This window comes from Copadichromis virginalis, linkage group LG7, assembly GCF_057382275.1.
Source record: "Copadichromis virginalis isolate Kocher_CV1m ecotype Utaka linkage group LG7, C_Virginalis_male_GT1.1, whole genome shotgun sequence".
NCBI lineage: Eukaryota > Metazoa > Chordata > Actinopteri > Cichliformes > Cichlidae > Copadichromis > Copadichromis virginalis.
In genome coordinates this window covers 34495857-34512494 of record NC_140624.1, presented here as the reverse complement: position 1 = coordinate 34512494, position 16638 = coordinate 34495857, and the positions used below count along the sequence as shown (strand labels likewise).

At 42.7% G+C, this 16638-nt stretch overlaps 1 protein-coding gene across 2 annotated transcripts in view; it reads left to right on the top strand.

Moving 5' to 3' along the window:
* Positions 1-16638, top strand: part of LOC146705487 (ephrin-A5b-like) — an 83483-nt gene that overhangs the window by 61244 nt on the left and 5601 nt on the right. For both annotated transcript variants that reach the window (XM_085463168.1, XM_085463167.1), the window contains exon 2: positions 8445-8737. In XM_085463168.1, the coding sequence (XP_085319294.1) occupies positions 8445-8737 (293 nt within the window). The remainder of the gene's footprint in view (positions 1-8444; positions 8738-16638) is intronic.

Below are 16638 nucleotides of genomic sequence, written 5' to 3'. Positions count from 1 at the left end.
ACAGTCAGAAATACTCATCTGAAAGGGTCGGGTCACTCAGAGTCGCTCGGCAGCAGTCTGACCAGCAACAACTTGTTTTAAAAGTGGAATAATTCGCGATCAGCTGATCGCTCCACACGAACATCAATCAGAGTTTTATATTTCATTTCAGGAGACCCATATAGGACTCAGACTGTAAAAGTACTCAAAAAGTTATGTTTTTAAACTTCTATATTGAGCAGCAAATTAGCTGCACACATTAGAAATCTGCCCACGAGCTAGAATTGCATTCAGCATATATATAGTGAGTAATTATCTTAGTATAAATTATTACTTGGATATTAAGAGACATTCTGGTAATTTGCACTTGAGATGTAGGCAGGGATGCTGGAAGCAGGAGGGCTGAGGGGCCACTGGGGTTCCCGCTTCATTAGGTCAAGTAAGCAAACACAATATTAGGTCTTATGTTTAACATCAGAAGTTTAATTTTTTTTCTCCCTAAATCTAATAAAGAGGACATTGCATTGTTGGCTACAGTGACTACAGTGAGTTCTCTTTGACGCGTTTGAGCCTTTTTAAATTGTTGCGAAGAGACAACTTTAAATTAAAGGCGCGTTTCAGGCCCCGCTTCATGTTGCTGTTCTGTTCTTCTGGAGGAATTTTGTAAAGTCAGAGAAAATAACCCTGATTATATCACACTGAGGTCATCGGGGTAACGCAAATTTCAGGCTGTTGAGTGTTGAGTTTGTAATAAGTGGGCATTTACCAGGAAAACAAGGCCTCTAATGGAAAAATGCTGCATTAGTCGCATTATGTGAAATGTAGCCTGTCTCATGCTTGGTTCCAGCTTTTCCATTTTCCAAGGAATGTTAGATTGAACATAAAGTTCTTTCCAAGAAATTAAAGATGTGAAAAATAAGGCTTTATTTAAAGTGTGCGTGTTTAGCAAACTTAACATTGCAAAACATCTTGGAAACACTATTTTGAGAGTTCAGCATCACCTTTAGTAATTAGTTTGTTCTCAAAGTTTGCGCTGGTACATGAAGTGCTCAGAGACAGGAGCTTTGTGGTAAGTTTGGTTAGAGTACGTGAAGCTTTACGTAGATCCTTGTCTGTCTGTCGGAGCTCCTGCAGCTGCGTTGAAGAACGAGTTAGCAGTTGACACAGTCAAGACCGCCAGGAACCAACGACGAACTGTCCGCTCTCGCTGCTCCCATCTCATCCAGCCTCTGTTCTCCCTTTCTGAACTATCTGAGGTGCCTTCCCACAAGCAGCAATGTGTTTTCAATCAGAGGCCAATTATTCACCTCCACTGGTTTTGTTCCCAGCAGAAAAAAGAGAAGCAGAAAACGGGGAACTGTCTATACTTTACAGGCTCCATTTTTCCCATCTCTCTGCTGTCAGCACCCAGCCGGCCTGAGCCCTCTGGCAGACACATTATGTGTTTAAATGCAGTCTGTGCCTATGTGAGTGTGTTTGTGAGTCTATGGACAGATGTGTGTGTATATAATTAGCCACCTAAGTAATGGTGGCTTTAACTTTCCAGAGGCGGAAAGCTGTGAATGATTGGACAGGTGGAGGGAGGGCGATCAAGACCTCCCAACCCTGAGGGCAACGGGGTGGACAGACCCCATCTGGTGACATCACATTACATGATCAGGACCTTATCGGGCCCATTAAGGGCTCCCCCTTGAGGGTGCGACTGGGAACTACAGACTCTGTGGAAAAGTAAGAAGCAGCGTGAGGGCTGCACTCTGCGGTTGTTGCATTTGCATCTTTCAAGTGTTTGTGTGACAGGAGCTTCATGTGTTTCTGTGGGCTCAAAGCATTGCTTCTTTTCTCTTTTTGTGGAATAACCCTGGGAAGCTGCCCCTCGTGTGACCCACCGTGTTCATTAGGAAAACAACAGGGCGGCTTTATCCTGTTCTCCTCCTTCCACTCGTCTTCTACTGTTTTCTTTTTCCCGATCAGGTCTTACCGTTTATCAGTCTTCCATTTGATTTTCTCCTCCTCCACTCTTCTGTTTTACCCTGTTTTCTTTGATAACTACTTCGGTTTATTTTCCCGTCTTTCATTTTGCTCCCGCTTCCTTTCTTTTGTTTAACCTCACTTCCTCCACTCCCTGTCTTTGCCCCCTCTACTCCCTCGTCCTCACTCCTGTTTCCCGTTTTGTTTCTCCAAGAACTTTCCAGTTTGTTTTGTTATCTCTGAATTTCCTACAGGGCAGTGCTGTAACTTCTGTGCAGTCAAGGTTGTGGCTACATTAAGAAATCTTCACGAGGTTGTGAACTTTTTGATGGGTGGTTTTAGTTCTTGTAGGTTTACTTTTACAAAGTTTTTACTGTCATTTTTTCAGTTTTAAAGAAAACATCTTTTCAGACCCAAAAGAATTAAACTATATCAAAGAGATATGTTCTGAGGAAGGTAAAGGAGACGTGTGCAGACTAGGGATGCACTGATATATCAGCCCATTAGTTGACTTATATTGGCCTTTTGAGACATAGGATGATGTTTTCTGATGTAAGTGGCTGATAATTGTGGACATTTAGCCAGGATGAAGTCAGAGTGATGAAAAACTGAAAAACTTTTAACTGAAGATTTCTTTATTTCACTGCACAAACAGAAGAATAAAAAAGAATAAAAACAAAAATAAAACATCAGTAAGTGCATCAGTCATAGGTTAAATTATTTTAAACACAAATACCAACCCAGATTTTCACAATCGGTGCTTCCTGAGTGCAGACGGGGGTTTTTTTTTCTTTCCTTTTATTCGTGGCAATAAAATAAAAAGTAAATACATATAGGTCTCACTCTCTGCCAGAACATAATTCCTGGCAGCAAAGAGAGGGCCTGAAACGTCATTTAAAACCCTCATGTTGGGAAATAAAACAGTAATGCTTTATTTACGGTCCTGCTGTTTCTCAAGACTTTCCTTCAATGCTTCCTGGAACAAAAAAAAAAAAAGCTTTGTAATATGGGAGAAAAGCAAAAGCAAACAACGTTCTTCTAGAGATTCGTGAGCACCGTTGTTTGTCACAGAGAAAGAAATCAAACCTTTAATGCAATAGATATGAAAAAATCTGAATAGTGCAAAGGCACCTTTTCTTGTTTTCTTTCCTGTTTTCACACCCTTCCTCCACCTCTCGCTCTCTCTCTGTGTTGTGGTTTCTCTCTAATCTGGCTCGACCATTCCCTACCTGTGCCAGGCCACGGAGTGACACAAACACACCAGATGGGGATAGAGAAAGCAAACAAAGTGGGAGAGCTGACTGAAAAGAGGGATTATCCATAGATGTGTGCTTTGTTAAGAGCTCCGGTTACTGATTCATTGATTAAACCCCTCTAACTGGGCATGAGTAATTCAGCCAATCGGGGATCATTAATCCCTAAGACAAATGGACTAAGGTGCTTTTGTTTTGTTAATGGCTCATTATGACACATTTATAACTAATACTGAACTGTTGAACCAGAATTTTTTTTTTTCTGCTAAGGTCTAATCGTTCTTTCTGCCTCCTGCTATCAAACCCCGAAGCCTTGTTCAGCCTTCGACACCTCCCGCTGCTCAGAGCAACAGCAAAAGGAAAAACATAACTGTTGAAATTGCCTCGATCAGCCCTGTGAAGGCCTAATGACTCACTAAATAGCCTATAACAACAAAGCCATTTAGAAAAACGGATGAATAAATCTTTTTTGATGAAAATGAAGAAACCCTATTGCTGGTGACTGAGAAAGCAGTTGAGGCTTTTTAGCTGGGTAAAAGAAAAAGAAAAGTTTCTTTCACACGCTTCAGTCCAGCCCAGAATGGGGGTCCTTCTAGTCTTAAGTTAGATGAAGTAGAGATCAGAGCAGAGATCAGCAGGAGACAGACTTTGGTTAAAAGAAGAAACCCGAAGGCAGCAAGGGCTGTAATTTCATTTATTCCACTACATCGCGGGTCTGCCGGTGCATTTATGGCTCTGCGTCTTATCAATATTTCACTTGTGCCACTCAAAAACGTCCGTACAGCCTCCATCTGGCAAACATCTGGCTCATCTGCTGGCGCTCTCGCTTCTCTCACCCCGCATTTTATCGTCTTTCGCAGTAAACACCTACAGTCCATATGCAGCCCGCTTTTCGCAGCACATGTTTGGCTCTGCTCGGAGCTAGAATCCAATCCTGTGTTTCACAGTCTGACCGTAAACGAGCAGCAGAGAGAAGCGCATCCAAGACACGAGTAAGAAACCGGTCATTCAAACTACATTTACAGGCAGGCAGGGGTGCACGCTGTTTCAGAGGGCACCCTCTCTCTGCTTAGAGTACATTTTTTGCCAAAAAGAAATATGTCAAGATTAAATCGTGAATGGTTTCACCAACAGCTGTTGATCGATCATGGGCTGTGAATAAAAGCCAAAACTGAGAGAGATAAAGGTGCCGCAACAAATCCTCTCCCCGACCCAGGTGTCTGAGGAATGTTTTGACACCCCACCCTCCCTAATCCCTATTCCATGCAATATCTTTCTAGTTTATTTATTGCAAACTTTCCAGATCATTTGAGAAGCACCCTATAATAAATAGCCTGTATTGATCTTTTATGGCTGGAAGCTTTGGGCAGAATTCAGACAGCCGTTCCAGCGAGCGGCATGTGAACTCCAGCATAGTTTTACACCCAGCATTTAAAGTGCAGCATTGTCTCGAGGGTGGCTCTTCTCTGTCGTTGTAGCTGCCCTGATGACTGAAGCACATTTTCTTATTGTCACATTGTTTGGCTCACATAATGTCACACAGTGCTGTCGGACTGTGATTTACAGCCCAAGTGTTGTGTCACTGTAACACTGTGGTTTGTTGCAGAAATTTCAACTGAATTTCTTGCAGGAAAAAGTTTAGCAAGAAAGCCGTGTGAGCAGCTTCTTACAACATCTAAATGTAAAAATTTATCACCGTGTGCCAGATTTATGTTCAACTGGATTATTGAAGTGAAAAAGAACATTTCTTGATTGATTATTGAAGAGAAATCAAGACATTTTCTGGACTACATACACCCATGGGACACTTCATTAGTTACACCTTGCTAGTACTGTCTTGGACCCCTTTTTGCCTTAAGTTTTCATGGCAAAGCTTCAACAAGGTGCTGGAAAGATTCCTCAGAGGTTCTGCTCCTAACTCACATGACAGTGTCACACGGTGGCTGCAGATTTGTCAGCTGCACATCCATAATGAGAATCTCCTGTTCCACCACATCCCACAGGTGCTCTATTGGGGATTTGGTGACTGTGGAGGCCATTTGAGGACAGTGAACTCATTGTTGTGTTCAGCAAACTGGTTTGAGATGATATGAGCTTTGTTACGTGGCACCTTATCCTGCTGGATGCAGCCATCAGAAGTAATAGTTGTGCTTCCACTCCAATAAAGAGGAGATGATGTATGCAGTGTTTAAACTTTCAAATTTCAAGAGAAACTTATTCTTGCATAAAGTCTTACAGTTTATATCCAAGAACAGTTTCACTTGGATAAAGTAGCTCCAGTTTATTCTAAATGCTGTTTAAAAAGCTTTAAAAAAGTGTGGAATCTAACATCCCGAGTGAACTTGTTGTTTTGATTCCCCTGCACTTAAGCACTGAAGAAGTGAAGTGAAAGCAAATCAGTCACTGGAGACTAATTTTACCACGCTTGCTGATGCTTGAAGTAAACTCTGGCCCCTCTTCAGACATGATCCGGATGTATCTGGAAACAAATACTCAAGCCCGAGTAGGGTCACTGTCACTTTCACAAACTTTCTCCTCTTTTCTTTCACAAAGGAATTAGTTAGAAACTCTTTTTAATCCTGACTAATCTTAGCTGTTACTCTGGGGTCGTGTTTGATTGACAGCCTCTGACACTTACAGGGGCACAGCTATAGTTTACAGCTTTGTAAAGACACAGGACAAAGCAGTCTATCCCACTGTGCTTCTGGCTGAGGACATGATACTGTGGAGCCGGCTGACCCCTGGTAGTCATAATATCAGCAAGCGAGTCTGAAACTAAGGCGCGGGGAGGCCATGCTGAGACTGCCAAAGCGCTCAGCTGGTGCTCAAGGGGGGAAAAAACTGGGAGAGAAAACAAGGCTTTGGTTTCACATTTGACCAGACTATAATTAGAGAGAGAAAAAGATTAGAATATGGCCGACGGTGCCACAAGACACCCACACACCCCGCTATCATGCATACACACACATCCACTCATTTGTGGCCCTTGCAAGCCCAGTGGGCTGGCCACTAATCCTGCAGCACATTTACAATCTGTAACGACAACCTGATACCCCCGGCAGGCCACGGCGAGCCCACACGTCCCTTTATGCTGCTCATGTACGTGTCAGTAGCAACAGCTGCATCTAAAACCCTCCTTGTCTGTCTCACCTGGCCGCAGATCAGCTGATTGGTTTTCCCATTCCCTCGGTGAGGAGCAGAGACAGGCATAATATGTGATCTGTGGCCAGTGAGGGCCTGTGAAAAGTCAGGATAGAAAACCCCCTACGGTGCTCTGGCGAGTTCACCCATATCAGATCATCAGCCTGCCGCATGCTCCAGCACGGTCTCTGGCCCCATCTCCCCTGACGGTCCTCGCTGTGTCAATGAACAGAGGTGGAGTATTGAAGACATCCGCAGTATGTCAGTGATACTGAACCGCGGGCCATTAGCAGCTATAGAGACACATCCAGCCGGCTGTCCAAGCCTAATCTGTCTCCGCTAAAAGCCTCAGAAATGCAACCTTATACGGCGCCTATGGGAATATATGTTTCCAATAGCTCTCCTCAGGAATGAATACCTGGCATATGTCGCTATTATACTTTTTCCCCACTTCTTGTGTCCACTCGGTGTACAGTAAACACAAGGGGCTGTTTCAAGGCGAGGCTTGAGAACAGGCCTCGTTTTCTCAGACTCACAGATTCCACAAGGGGCTCCTACATCATGCTGTCATATTGGAGCTAATGAAAATCGTATTCTACGCAGGGATCCTCTTAGCGCTGCAAAAGGCACATGCTAACCAGGGGGATTAGTCCTGTAATGCTAGGGGACTTTAATTTCAGCTCCAGCATAAGTCATTGCTGCTGAGTACTAACATTGATATATGGCTTAGGAGTGACTAGCATGTGTCAGGAGAGCTTTCTGCTCAGGCGGGTGCCTTGCGGACGAACTCAGTTGAATCTCACAAGATGCTGGGGATGATTAAGGCTGACATGATGAGATCATGTAAACAAAACCAGAGCCTGCGTGCATCTTTTTGACGGTCCAGCCTGAGCACTTTTTCTTCAGCTGTGGCCTTGTTGAGTTGCCCAACTTTTCACCACTTGTCATCAGGTATTGCTGTATTCACAACTCTTTAGGGAAACGCATCATCGGTGAACATGATGGGTAGAGACTCCCCAAACAAATCAATAAATAACTTCCTGCACACTTAAACAGCTGCTCCTGGTGTACCCTTTAGCAAAGCACTGCTTCAGGGGATCTGAATGTTAAATGTGAAGAACAGCACAAACCAGGCAGCTGCAGAGAGCATGCATGCTCAGTGTATCTTCATTAGGCAAATACATGATTTGAAAGGTCAAGACCAGTAGTCACACTTTGTATGATGTTGCCAGGGGAATCATCTCTTCATGTAAATGTGCAGAACAATCATTACAGCCAATAATAAACCAAGTATGGTGGCATTATTGCTGCAACATAAAACCTGCCCTCACTCTTGATTATAAAGACAAATATTCCAAAAAGTCTTGCTTTTTTTTCAGTCATGTATGCCAAATGTGGTTCAGGATTTGACACTAAAATATTCCTCAGATAACATTTGCACAGTTGGCTTTTTTTCTTTATTATGGAATCAGGGACTTAACCTTGAAGGTTTGGGCCTGGTAAAAATCCCAGTGGGGTTTATAAATATTGTTGCAGGTGAAAAAATAAAACTGACGCTTTACCTGCCTGAATAAAGGCTCCCACATTAAACCACAGACAGCAGTTACAGTAATGTCACCAACTGATTAGTAACATCCTATTATGAAGAAACGAGATGTTTTCACTATAGTCATCTTGGTGTTTTGAAACATGTCAAGGGAGTGTTGGATCTGATTGTGAAACCGCATACTTACTGAGTAATGACTTTTCAACCACAAGTCGATAGCCAGTGTGCATATCGTGGACAGTCCTTCTTTCTCGCTCTTAGAATGACCAAAATGTACAGAATGGACTTTATTCATGACCCAAAATGAGTGACTGAGCCCATTAACTCATCAGGAAAGTGTTGAGAGGTTGAGGCTGAGGGTCTTTTTCCCATGGATTTCTATAGGACAGGAAGCCTTATTTCCCCCCACCATCACCCACCAGCTGTATTGCCCCAAGGTGCCCATTAACAAGAATGCAGGTTTCAAAGCCCTTCCGTACTGGCTTCGCTTTTCAGACCCTGCAGCTATGTCTGTCTTTTAACACTCATGGCGGTTATGTTTCTTCTGTTCCTTCCAGATTCTACCGGGGTGACTACCACATCGACGTCTGCATCAATGACTACCTTGACATCTACTGTCCGCACTACATCGGCCCAGTTGCTGATGATCGAGCAGAGCGCTACGTCCTCTACATGGTGAACTACGACGGCTACAGCTCATGCGACCACAACTCCAAGGGCTTCAAGCGTTGGGAGTGCAACAGGCCTCTGTCGCCAAACGGACCGCTCAAGTTCTCAGAGAAATTCCAGCTCTTTACGCCCTTCTCCTTAGGCTTTGAGTTTCGCCCTGGCAGAGAGTATTATTATATCTGTGAGTATCTGCCTTTTGGATATTGCTAGCATTGCAGTTAGAATTAAATGCTTGATCCGATTTCTTTTTTTTTTCTCATTTTTTATGCATCAAATTAGTCCACATTATAGAAATTCAAAGCTCTTAATTTCAGTAATTTTCTACAAACCAAGAAGTTATTATTTTGGTATTGCTGCTAACTCAGTGGTACAGGTATACTATGTGCACACGTCACCACAATAAGAAGCTCCAAGTATGAAACACATCTGTAGACCAGTATGAAAGTTATCTTGGAATTTCGTAAAAAAGACATCAGTGTTCAAATATTGTTTTGCAAGTCCTTGGAACCAGGGCCAAACTAAAACACAAGCCAGAGGGAACAAAGTATCTCTACTGTTGAGGTCTCGCTCGAGGTGCCGTTTGTTGCTGACTGGCTGAGCTCAGTTTTCTCCTCCTCGTGAGAAGACTCGGGGAAAACAAGCAGCTGGGAAGTCATGTTTTCATAAGTGAAGTCAGTGCCCTGCAGGGCCAGAAGACATGGACTAAATGAGACACAGAGGGCTCGATGGTAGATTTGAGGTATTTAGCTGACACTTGTGGTCGGGAAAGACCCTCACTGGTACTGACATTAATAAGGAGTGGAAGAGTAAGCGGAAAGACTGCTTTGGCATCACAACAAAGATAATAAGATAATAGAGAATATGTAGAAAGCTTATTTCCCATACTTCCCCCACAGTGCTAGTGCAGCTTGGCAGCCTTGCCTCCAGACTGAGGTCACTGATTTAACCCGTCAAACAATAATTTCCACTTTTATTGTAAGAAAATATTTCGGAAACTTTAACGACACAGCCAGATCAAAGGTGACACCAGAGATTTTCGAAGGTACTAACTTTGAACATTCCTTTCCTTCCATGGATGTTTCCCCGTGCTAGCATCTGGGATCTTAATATCATCAAGACTGCCGTCCTGCGAGTTCTACCGGATCTCATTCTGTATTTTCATTGCAGTATTTTGTATTGTGATATATTACCCGTCACTGGATGTTTCTGTTGGATCTCTGTGTCAATTGGCTAGTCTGTTTGACTCCATTCTCTTTATTGTTTAGGGAGATTGCGTTGTATTTATAGTGCTGCCAAAGAATTGTTGATGTTGTTGCAGTTCCTCAGATGTGGATAAGAAAAGTTATAGATTGCTTAATTCTGCTGCATTTGTTGAGTTGGCACTGAACTGACAGAAGCCAAGGTTTTCTGCAGATTGATGATGATTGATCATCGAAAGAGAGAGAAGAAAGGCAGAGAGACAGTCCATATGCCCGAAACTGCACAAAGCCATATGGACTTTATCTTGCTGACTCAGATTCATGACTCATCAATCAGATACTTGTTTCTTTTCTTTTTCCTCTGAGAACACAGGGTCTGACCACAGGATTAAATGACAAATGACAGACACCTCCAGGAGAATACCAATGCCCTACAGGCAGAACATCTCATGTGTCTGTAGTCAGGGAAAATGCTGGTTGCAGAGGTACTTCTGCAACATGGAAACATGTAAATCTCAGACCGTGTATAATGAATTGCAGCTGTATGTTTATTTTGTGTCCATCTCTTTAAATATTTCATTATTTGAAATCTGGTGGGTGGATGGATGGACTGTCAAGTTTAGTGATGATGAATGGCAAGTCTCAGATGATGTGGAAAGAATCAATGTCAGGAGATATTTGCGTGTGAGTACACAGAAGCATTAGGCAAGCGACAAGATTTTTGGTACTGGAAGTTCTCTGGTTGTGTTTAATAGTCCACCTTGATTCCCATCAGATTTGAGCAGGCTTTAGCTTGGCGATGCATAGAGCTAAGGAAAAAAATACAGGCCATCACTTGACAATGATTTAGCTTTTCATCATTTTAACTTATATGTATTCATATATATTAACCAGTGTGACTGAAAGGGAAGCCTTGTCCTGGAAGACCCTTGGCTGTGCTGGAAGCTTCAAAATACCATTGCCTCCAAAGTGAGCTTTTAACTTCCACAGCATGTCTTTTATTTCCACAGCATGTCTTTTATCCTGTCTTCCTCCCTTCCGCCCCTCCCTGAGCCTGGTTCTGCCGGAGGTTTCTTCCTGTTAAAAGGGAGTTTTTCCTTCCCACTGTCGCCAAAGTGCTTGCTCATAAGGGGTCATATGATTGTTGGGTTTTTCTCTGTATCTATGAAGCGCCTTGAGGCGACTTTTGTTGTGATTTGGCGCTATATAAATAAAATTGAATTGAAAATTGAATTGAATTAACTCTTTCCATTAACTCTTTATGTTTTTCTAATAATCATTCTCTTTTTTTGGAGCAGTTGTGGCTCAGGTGGTAGAGCGGGTCACCTACAGGTTGAAAGGTCGGTGGATTAATCCCTGACACTTCCAGTCTATGTTTTGCAGGATCCTTGGGCGAGATACTGAGCCTTGAGTGCATCAACCAGAGTGTGCGTGTGAATGTTAGACAGGGCACCTTAGCATAAAGGAAGCACTGGATGAATGTGTGCAAGTGGGTAAATGTGAATTGTTGCTCTTATTTTGGTCTCCACCAAGCATGGTTACTTACCTCTCCCTTTAGCATCTAAATGCTTAGAGACCAGTAATATTTCCTGTTGAGTGCTGGGGAAGTAGGGTGCAGTCTGTTTAATAAAGTGCTTTTCTCTGTAACTAAATGTTTGTGCAACTATTGATGGACAAAAGTATTTTTATGTTTGTATTTACCACAAAAAAAAAAGAAAAATATTAGCAGAAAGGAGATTTAAGTTTCTATACAGTGTAATGGTTAACATTAGCTTGACTTTAACCAGCACACCAACAAAACTTTAAGCACGGTAAACAAATATCTTTTTTTTGGTATGTCTACAGACATGTACATTTGACGTTTTTAAGCGATCGTTTGTGTTTGTTACGTTTCAAATGAGCCGTGAAATCCTGAAATTTATACCAATGACAAAAAAAAATATTTCTGTTTATACAAGAAACCCATATTTTTCCAGATGGATCCGGGTTTTCTTCTCCAGATTCCGAAATCCTGGCTGCGTTACATTAAACACTGTTTTATCAGCTGCTGATATCAGTGTCATATTGCATGTTGACATTATCCTGCACCGGCAAAGCCTAACAATAGTTGATAGTTAATACCGGTGTTATACATGTGGTTTGAGAAGCTGTTGTGTGGGCATGTAAATGACATATTGAGAGGAGTGTTCATGCTTGCTCGTCTCAGTGAAGACAGATACGCCTTTGTCCTCCTCTGCAGTGATTGTCACTCGCCTTAGGCTTGGCAAAGGGGGGGGGGGGGGTGCATGTCAAATGGATGACACCTGCAGCTGCATGTGGACCAACCCTTCAGGCAGACAGACAGACAGACTCTTAGGGGAAAGCCATCCTGGTGTGAGATCAGTACTATGGCTAGTCCTAGAAGGTCAAAGGTCACCAGTATGATGACGAGGTTTTTGCTGCAAGCTTCTCCTGGCCTCAGAGGGCGGCATGTTTTTCTAATAGAGCCACAGTGGAGCAAGGGAAGCCTGATCCTAATCTCAGGGGATAGAAATCCAATTTTCAGAGGAGACAGTTGAGAGTCTGGCTCTCCCCGCGTGAGAGAGATGACTGTCTCCCTGTAAAGCCCTCCTGCTTCAAACGCCCGAGTCCCGCTCCGTACAGCCAGCGCAGATCTACATTGATAATGACGTGAACCTCGGCAGCACAGGACCCCAACAGTTCTCCTTTAGCTCCTCGCTGCTAACGCAAAAACAAAGGGCTTTGTTCCCCAAGATAAACCACAAGAAAAACATCTCTTCCCAGAGTATTTATTTCAGGATTTGTTTAATTTACCTCAGAGTCACACTGAAGCCCAGCCTTACACGCCATCCCAGTCTGTTTAGAGATATGGAATATGTGCTGCAGGTTTGGACTATGCGATTGCATTGATTCAGTCCACACAGTACATGACTGAATGTGCAAAGCGTGTCTAAGCGCGTGACCGGGAGGTTTACCGTTGTCTCGTCGTCAGATGACCTGACTATAGCTGGGGTCTAGAGTTGCAGGCAGAGCTGGAGTTACAGTCATGGGGAAGCACGGCTGTGTTGCTTGAGGAAAGAAAACCCAGACTGTGACCTCAGTGGTAGACACAAGAGAAAGGAGCAGAGACGGTCGGGTAATTGCATGTGTGTGGTGGAATCTGTGAAGCGATGGTGGCAAGGCAGGAGAGGAGGAGGGTGAGAGAATGCGATGAGAGAGTAACATTGTGACCTAATGCCAGGGAGTAAGAAATACAAGAAAAGAACAGTTTTGCAACTGTACATTAGAAAAAAAAGAGATCAAAGGAATAACAAGTTATCTAAAGGACACAAAAAAAAAACCAATGCATAACAGGATCTACTGATATATGACACCACAGAGTGCATTTTGAGGCGTACACCATGGTCACCTGCCAAAGGTAAATAAGAGCAGCTTTGTTTATCCCTCCGGAGGCTATTCTTTTTTTTCCCTTCCACTTCCTTTTTGTGTATGCCCACTGCTGATTGTCTGACTGATCTGGCTGGTGCTCACATGGAAAGTAGGAAACTTTCACTTTCAACTGAATAGTTTTAATAGCAAAGAGTAGCAATGAGGTTTACAAATTTTAAATTGATGAGAAATTATTTCCAAGCCTGTCTCAACCCAGGGTGTCAGTTACTGTAGTTCTATCACATACCTCTGCTGTCACAGAGGGTTTTCTTTGGCTGTGCATTAAGGCACAGCCTGCAGCAATACTGGATGCTGAGAGATAACAGTCCTCCTCTAAAAGCTACAAAGTCCACAAGGTTGAAGGATGACAGTGGAGTAAATCACAAGTGTGTCAGTAAGGAAACCACTTGTAAACTTTGTGTTTTGCATTTTTCACCTTTTTTGCTTTTGTTCACGGGTAGATTTAGGTACTAAATCCCATTTTTTAGGTTCAGTGAGCGTCTGTGTAGGCTTGTCTGAAGCAGGAATTATACTTTCCGCGTCTGCGAGTCCGTTAGGTTCTGCTCGGGTTCCAGTGATGTAAATTTTGTCATCTAACAGTACCCATGCCTGACTGTTTTTTCATCCACACAACCACACAATCGGAGGTCAAGGAGATATAACAGGAATGATTACTCGGGTCTTCAGCTGTCCATGTCCATGAAGTATAATCTGGGCTAAGGCTTCACTAACGGACCAGTTCTGTTGTTTAGCTTGAGTTTCATGAACATTGTGTATTCCACACTTGGTTGGTTAGATATTGCTGTAGCTTGCTTCCCTCTGCTTTCTCAAATTGGTCTCAAAGAGGTGCCGAAAATCTTCTTGGGATTTGCTTCGGTTAATAGCAGATTGCGACGGTTGCCTGTGGTTTGCATTGAAGACGCCAACTCGGCTGCAAAAACTCGCAAACCAACAAACCAACTATTCAGTAAGTGGTAGTCAAACTGTAAAAAATGTGATACAAACCAGAAGCGGAGACTGTTTGGCTTCACAGTAAAAGGCACGCCTCTTAAAATGTGTTTGTTTAAGAAGGCACAGTTTTTACTTTGCCACACACTGTTTGCAACTGATTACATAGCGACAAGTGGGAGCTTCCTGTAATCACTTGCCAATATTTTCCACTAGTGACTGGAGGTTGAGAGTGGGTCACTGAGCAGTCTCTAGGTCTGTGTCACTAAGGCCCAACTATTGCCTAAGCCTGTTGCATCACAATCACCAGAGAACACCTTATACTTACCTTTGACATAACAGAATCTTTTTAAAAAAGGGGCATGGGTGGGAGGATGGGCTGAAATTTACAGGTTTTTGATGAAAGTTATAAAAACTGCTTGTTTGTCACAGGATGACTGCAGTGTCTGCAGATCAAGTGGGTTTAAATTGTGTTTCAGTACTTTAATAAGTCATTGGCAGTACAGTATACGTATAACTTTTAGGTTTTCATTTCAACTTTTTTCAAATGTTTTGTAAAAAAAAAGAAGTAATAATTTAATGGAAAAATAATCAAGAAGTTATTTTAAAGGCTAAAATGATTCTTATCTTAGTTGCAGCTCGAATCCGATAAGATTAAAAGAATGTCTCGGATGGAAAGTTGGGACAATTGTTTTTGTCTGTGTCCTTCCAGACGTTCCGTGCAAGTATGCAGAAATAAACTTTTTATAGCCATTGAGCAAAGTTAGAGTGAGATAACAAAAGCCAAGGAAAGCTAGACATAAGGAGCATGAGCGACATAAAGAGTCAGTCTGGCCAGTCGAGTTCAGTTCACTCAAGTTCTGTTCCAGCCACCGTTGGGCTGTGAGGTAAGTTACTCAATACCCGCGGACACAGACAGAAGCAGCGTGATTGACAAGGTTTCTGTCATTCATTTCCTCCCTCTGCTGCTTCACTTCCAATATTTCTCTCATGGTAAAGTTTAAAGATGATTTTTATCTCCTCTCACAGCCGCGCAGCATCTGATAAAATGCCTTTTTGAAATATGACGCCCCAGGTCATCTGCAACTGGAAATACCGACATGGTTTACTTTTATCAGGAATTTACCGCTGGGCTAGAATCTATCACATGGAGGGTCTGCGTGACGGGGTAGCCAAGTGTCCGTGGACAAATTGTGGAGACCTCTTTGCACAGATGTACATACAGGAACCACAACATACATACATGCGCACATGCATGCTTATCAAGTCATCTAGGGCGTGTGTGTGTTTGAACGGTCAGATCAAGAGCAGTTTCAGACACTTGACAGGCAGCAGGAAATGGCAGAGGTCGCTGTATGTGAGGCGAAGCTAGAGAAAGAGAGGAAAAAATATTGTGGGACTAAGATAAGAAGGCAAGAAAAAGAAAAGCAAAATATATTATTGAGAAAAGTGCAAACCATTCGTCACAGCTGGTGACACCCTCAGCGCTCTATTAGCTGCTCGGACCCCGGTACTACTTGAAAACTAATTAGTTTTGTTAGCTCGGGAAAACAATCACAGCAAACATGCCCAACCCCAGAAACACACGCAGGCACACACACAAATTCTAATCTTTGCCTTTCACAATCAGGAACCAAAGGAAATGAGATTTCGAAGGTGAGCATAACAGCGTGCCACACATCTGCAGAAATGACTGCCCCTGGCCAAATTAGACTTGGAAATACGAGGGTGACATTGACATAAAATATAGAGCAGAAATGCTTTTACATCAGGATGAGAGGGAAGTTCAGACACCGAGATAAAGCTCTTCAGACCGAATTTAAAGGGAGATAAGAGTGGAATACCTCTGATGGAGAAACAATCGACCTTGTCAGATTGTTCGTTTCTACTGCTCCGCTGATGTTTATGAATGAAGGTAGATTTAGAGAGCTAAGAGGCCGCAAAGTGAATGCGAATAGATAACGTCGAGTGGATTTGGAACAGAAAAGCAATCTTGTAATGTAGCTATGCAATTTTTTTTTTACCTTTCTGCTGTCTAGAGAGCTCTCTGTGCCTCCACTGGTCATGGCTGTGGAGCATGTCATAGAAATGGTCTGGCTTTTTTAGGTAATACATCAGGAATACTGCAAACACCACGGTTACCTGTTAATAATTTTCCCTACAATAGGGTTCATTATCAGATAATTAGGCAGTTTGAGCAACTTCATCTGGGACTTGGGTGATTCGGAGTTATTGAAGAATGCAAATGCAGAAGGTCCGACTACAAATAAAGTATTTCGCTGATATGACTAGGCTGAAAATATCAAAGCTTCAAAACTGGTAAAACGTCCTTTTTTTAAAGCCAAACTCCTTGAATATCAAACACAAACAGCAATACAAGAAGTATCCAGTTTTTTTTAAAGGGTGATCACAGTTATGACCAGACATTCGATGTCAGCTAAATACAGTTCGATACTAAGAGCAAAGTAAACAGTTTCCATCACATCACACATCCATCGTTACCCAT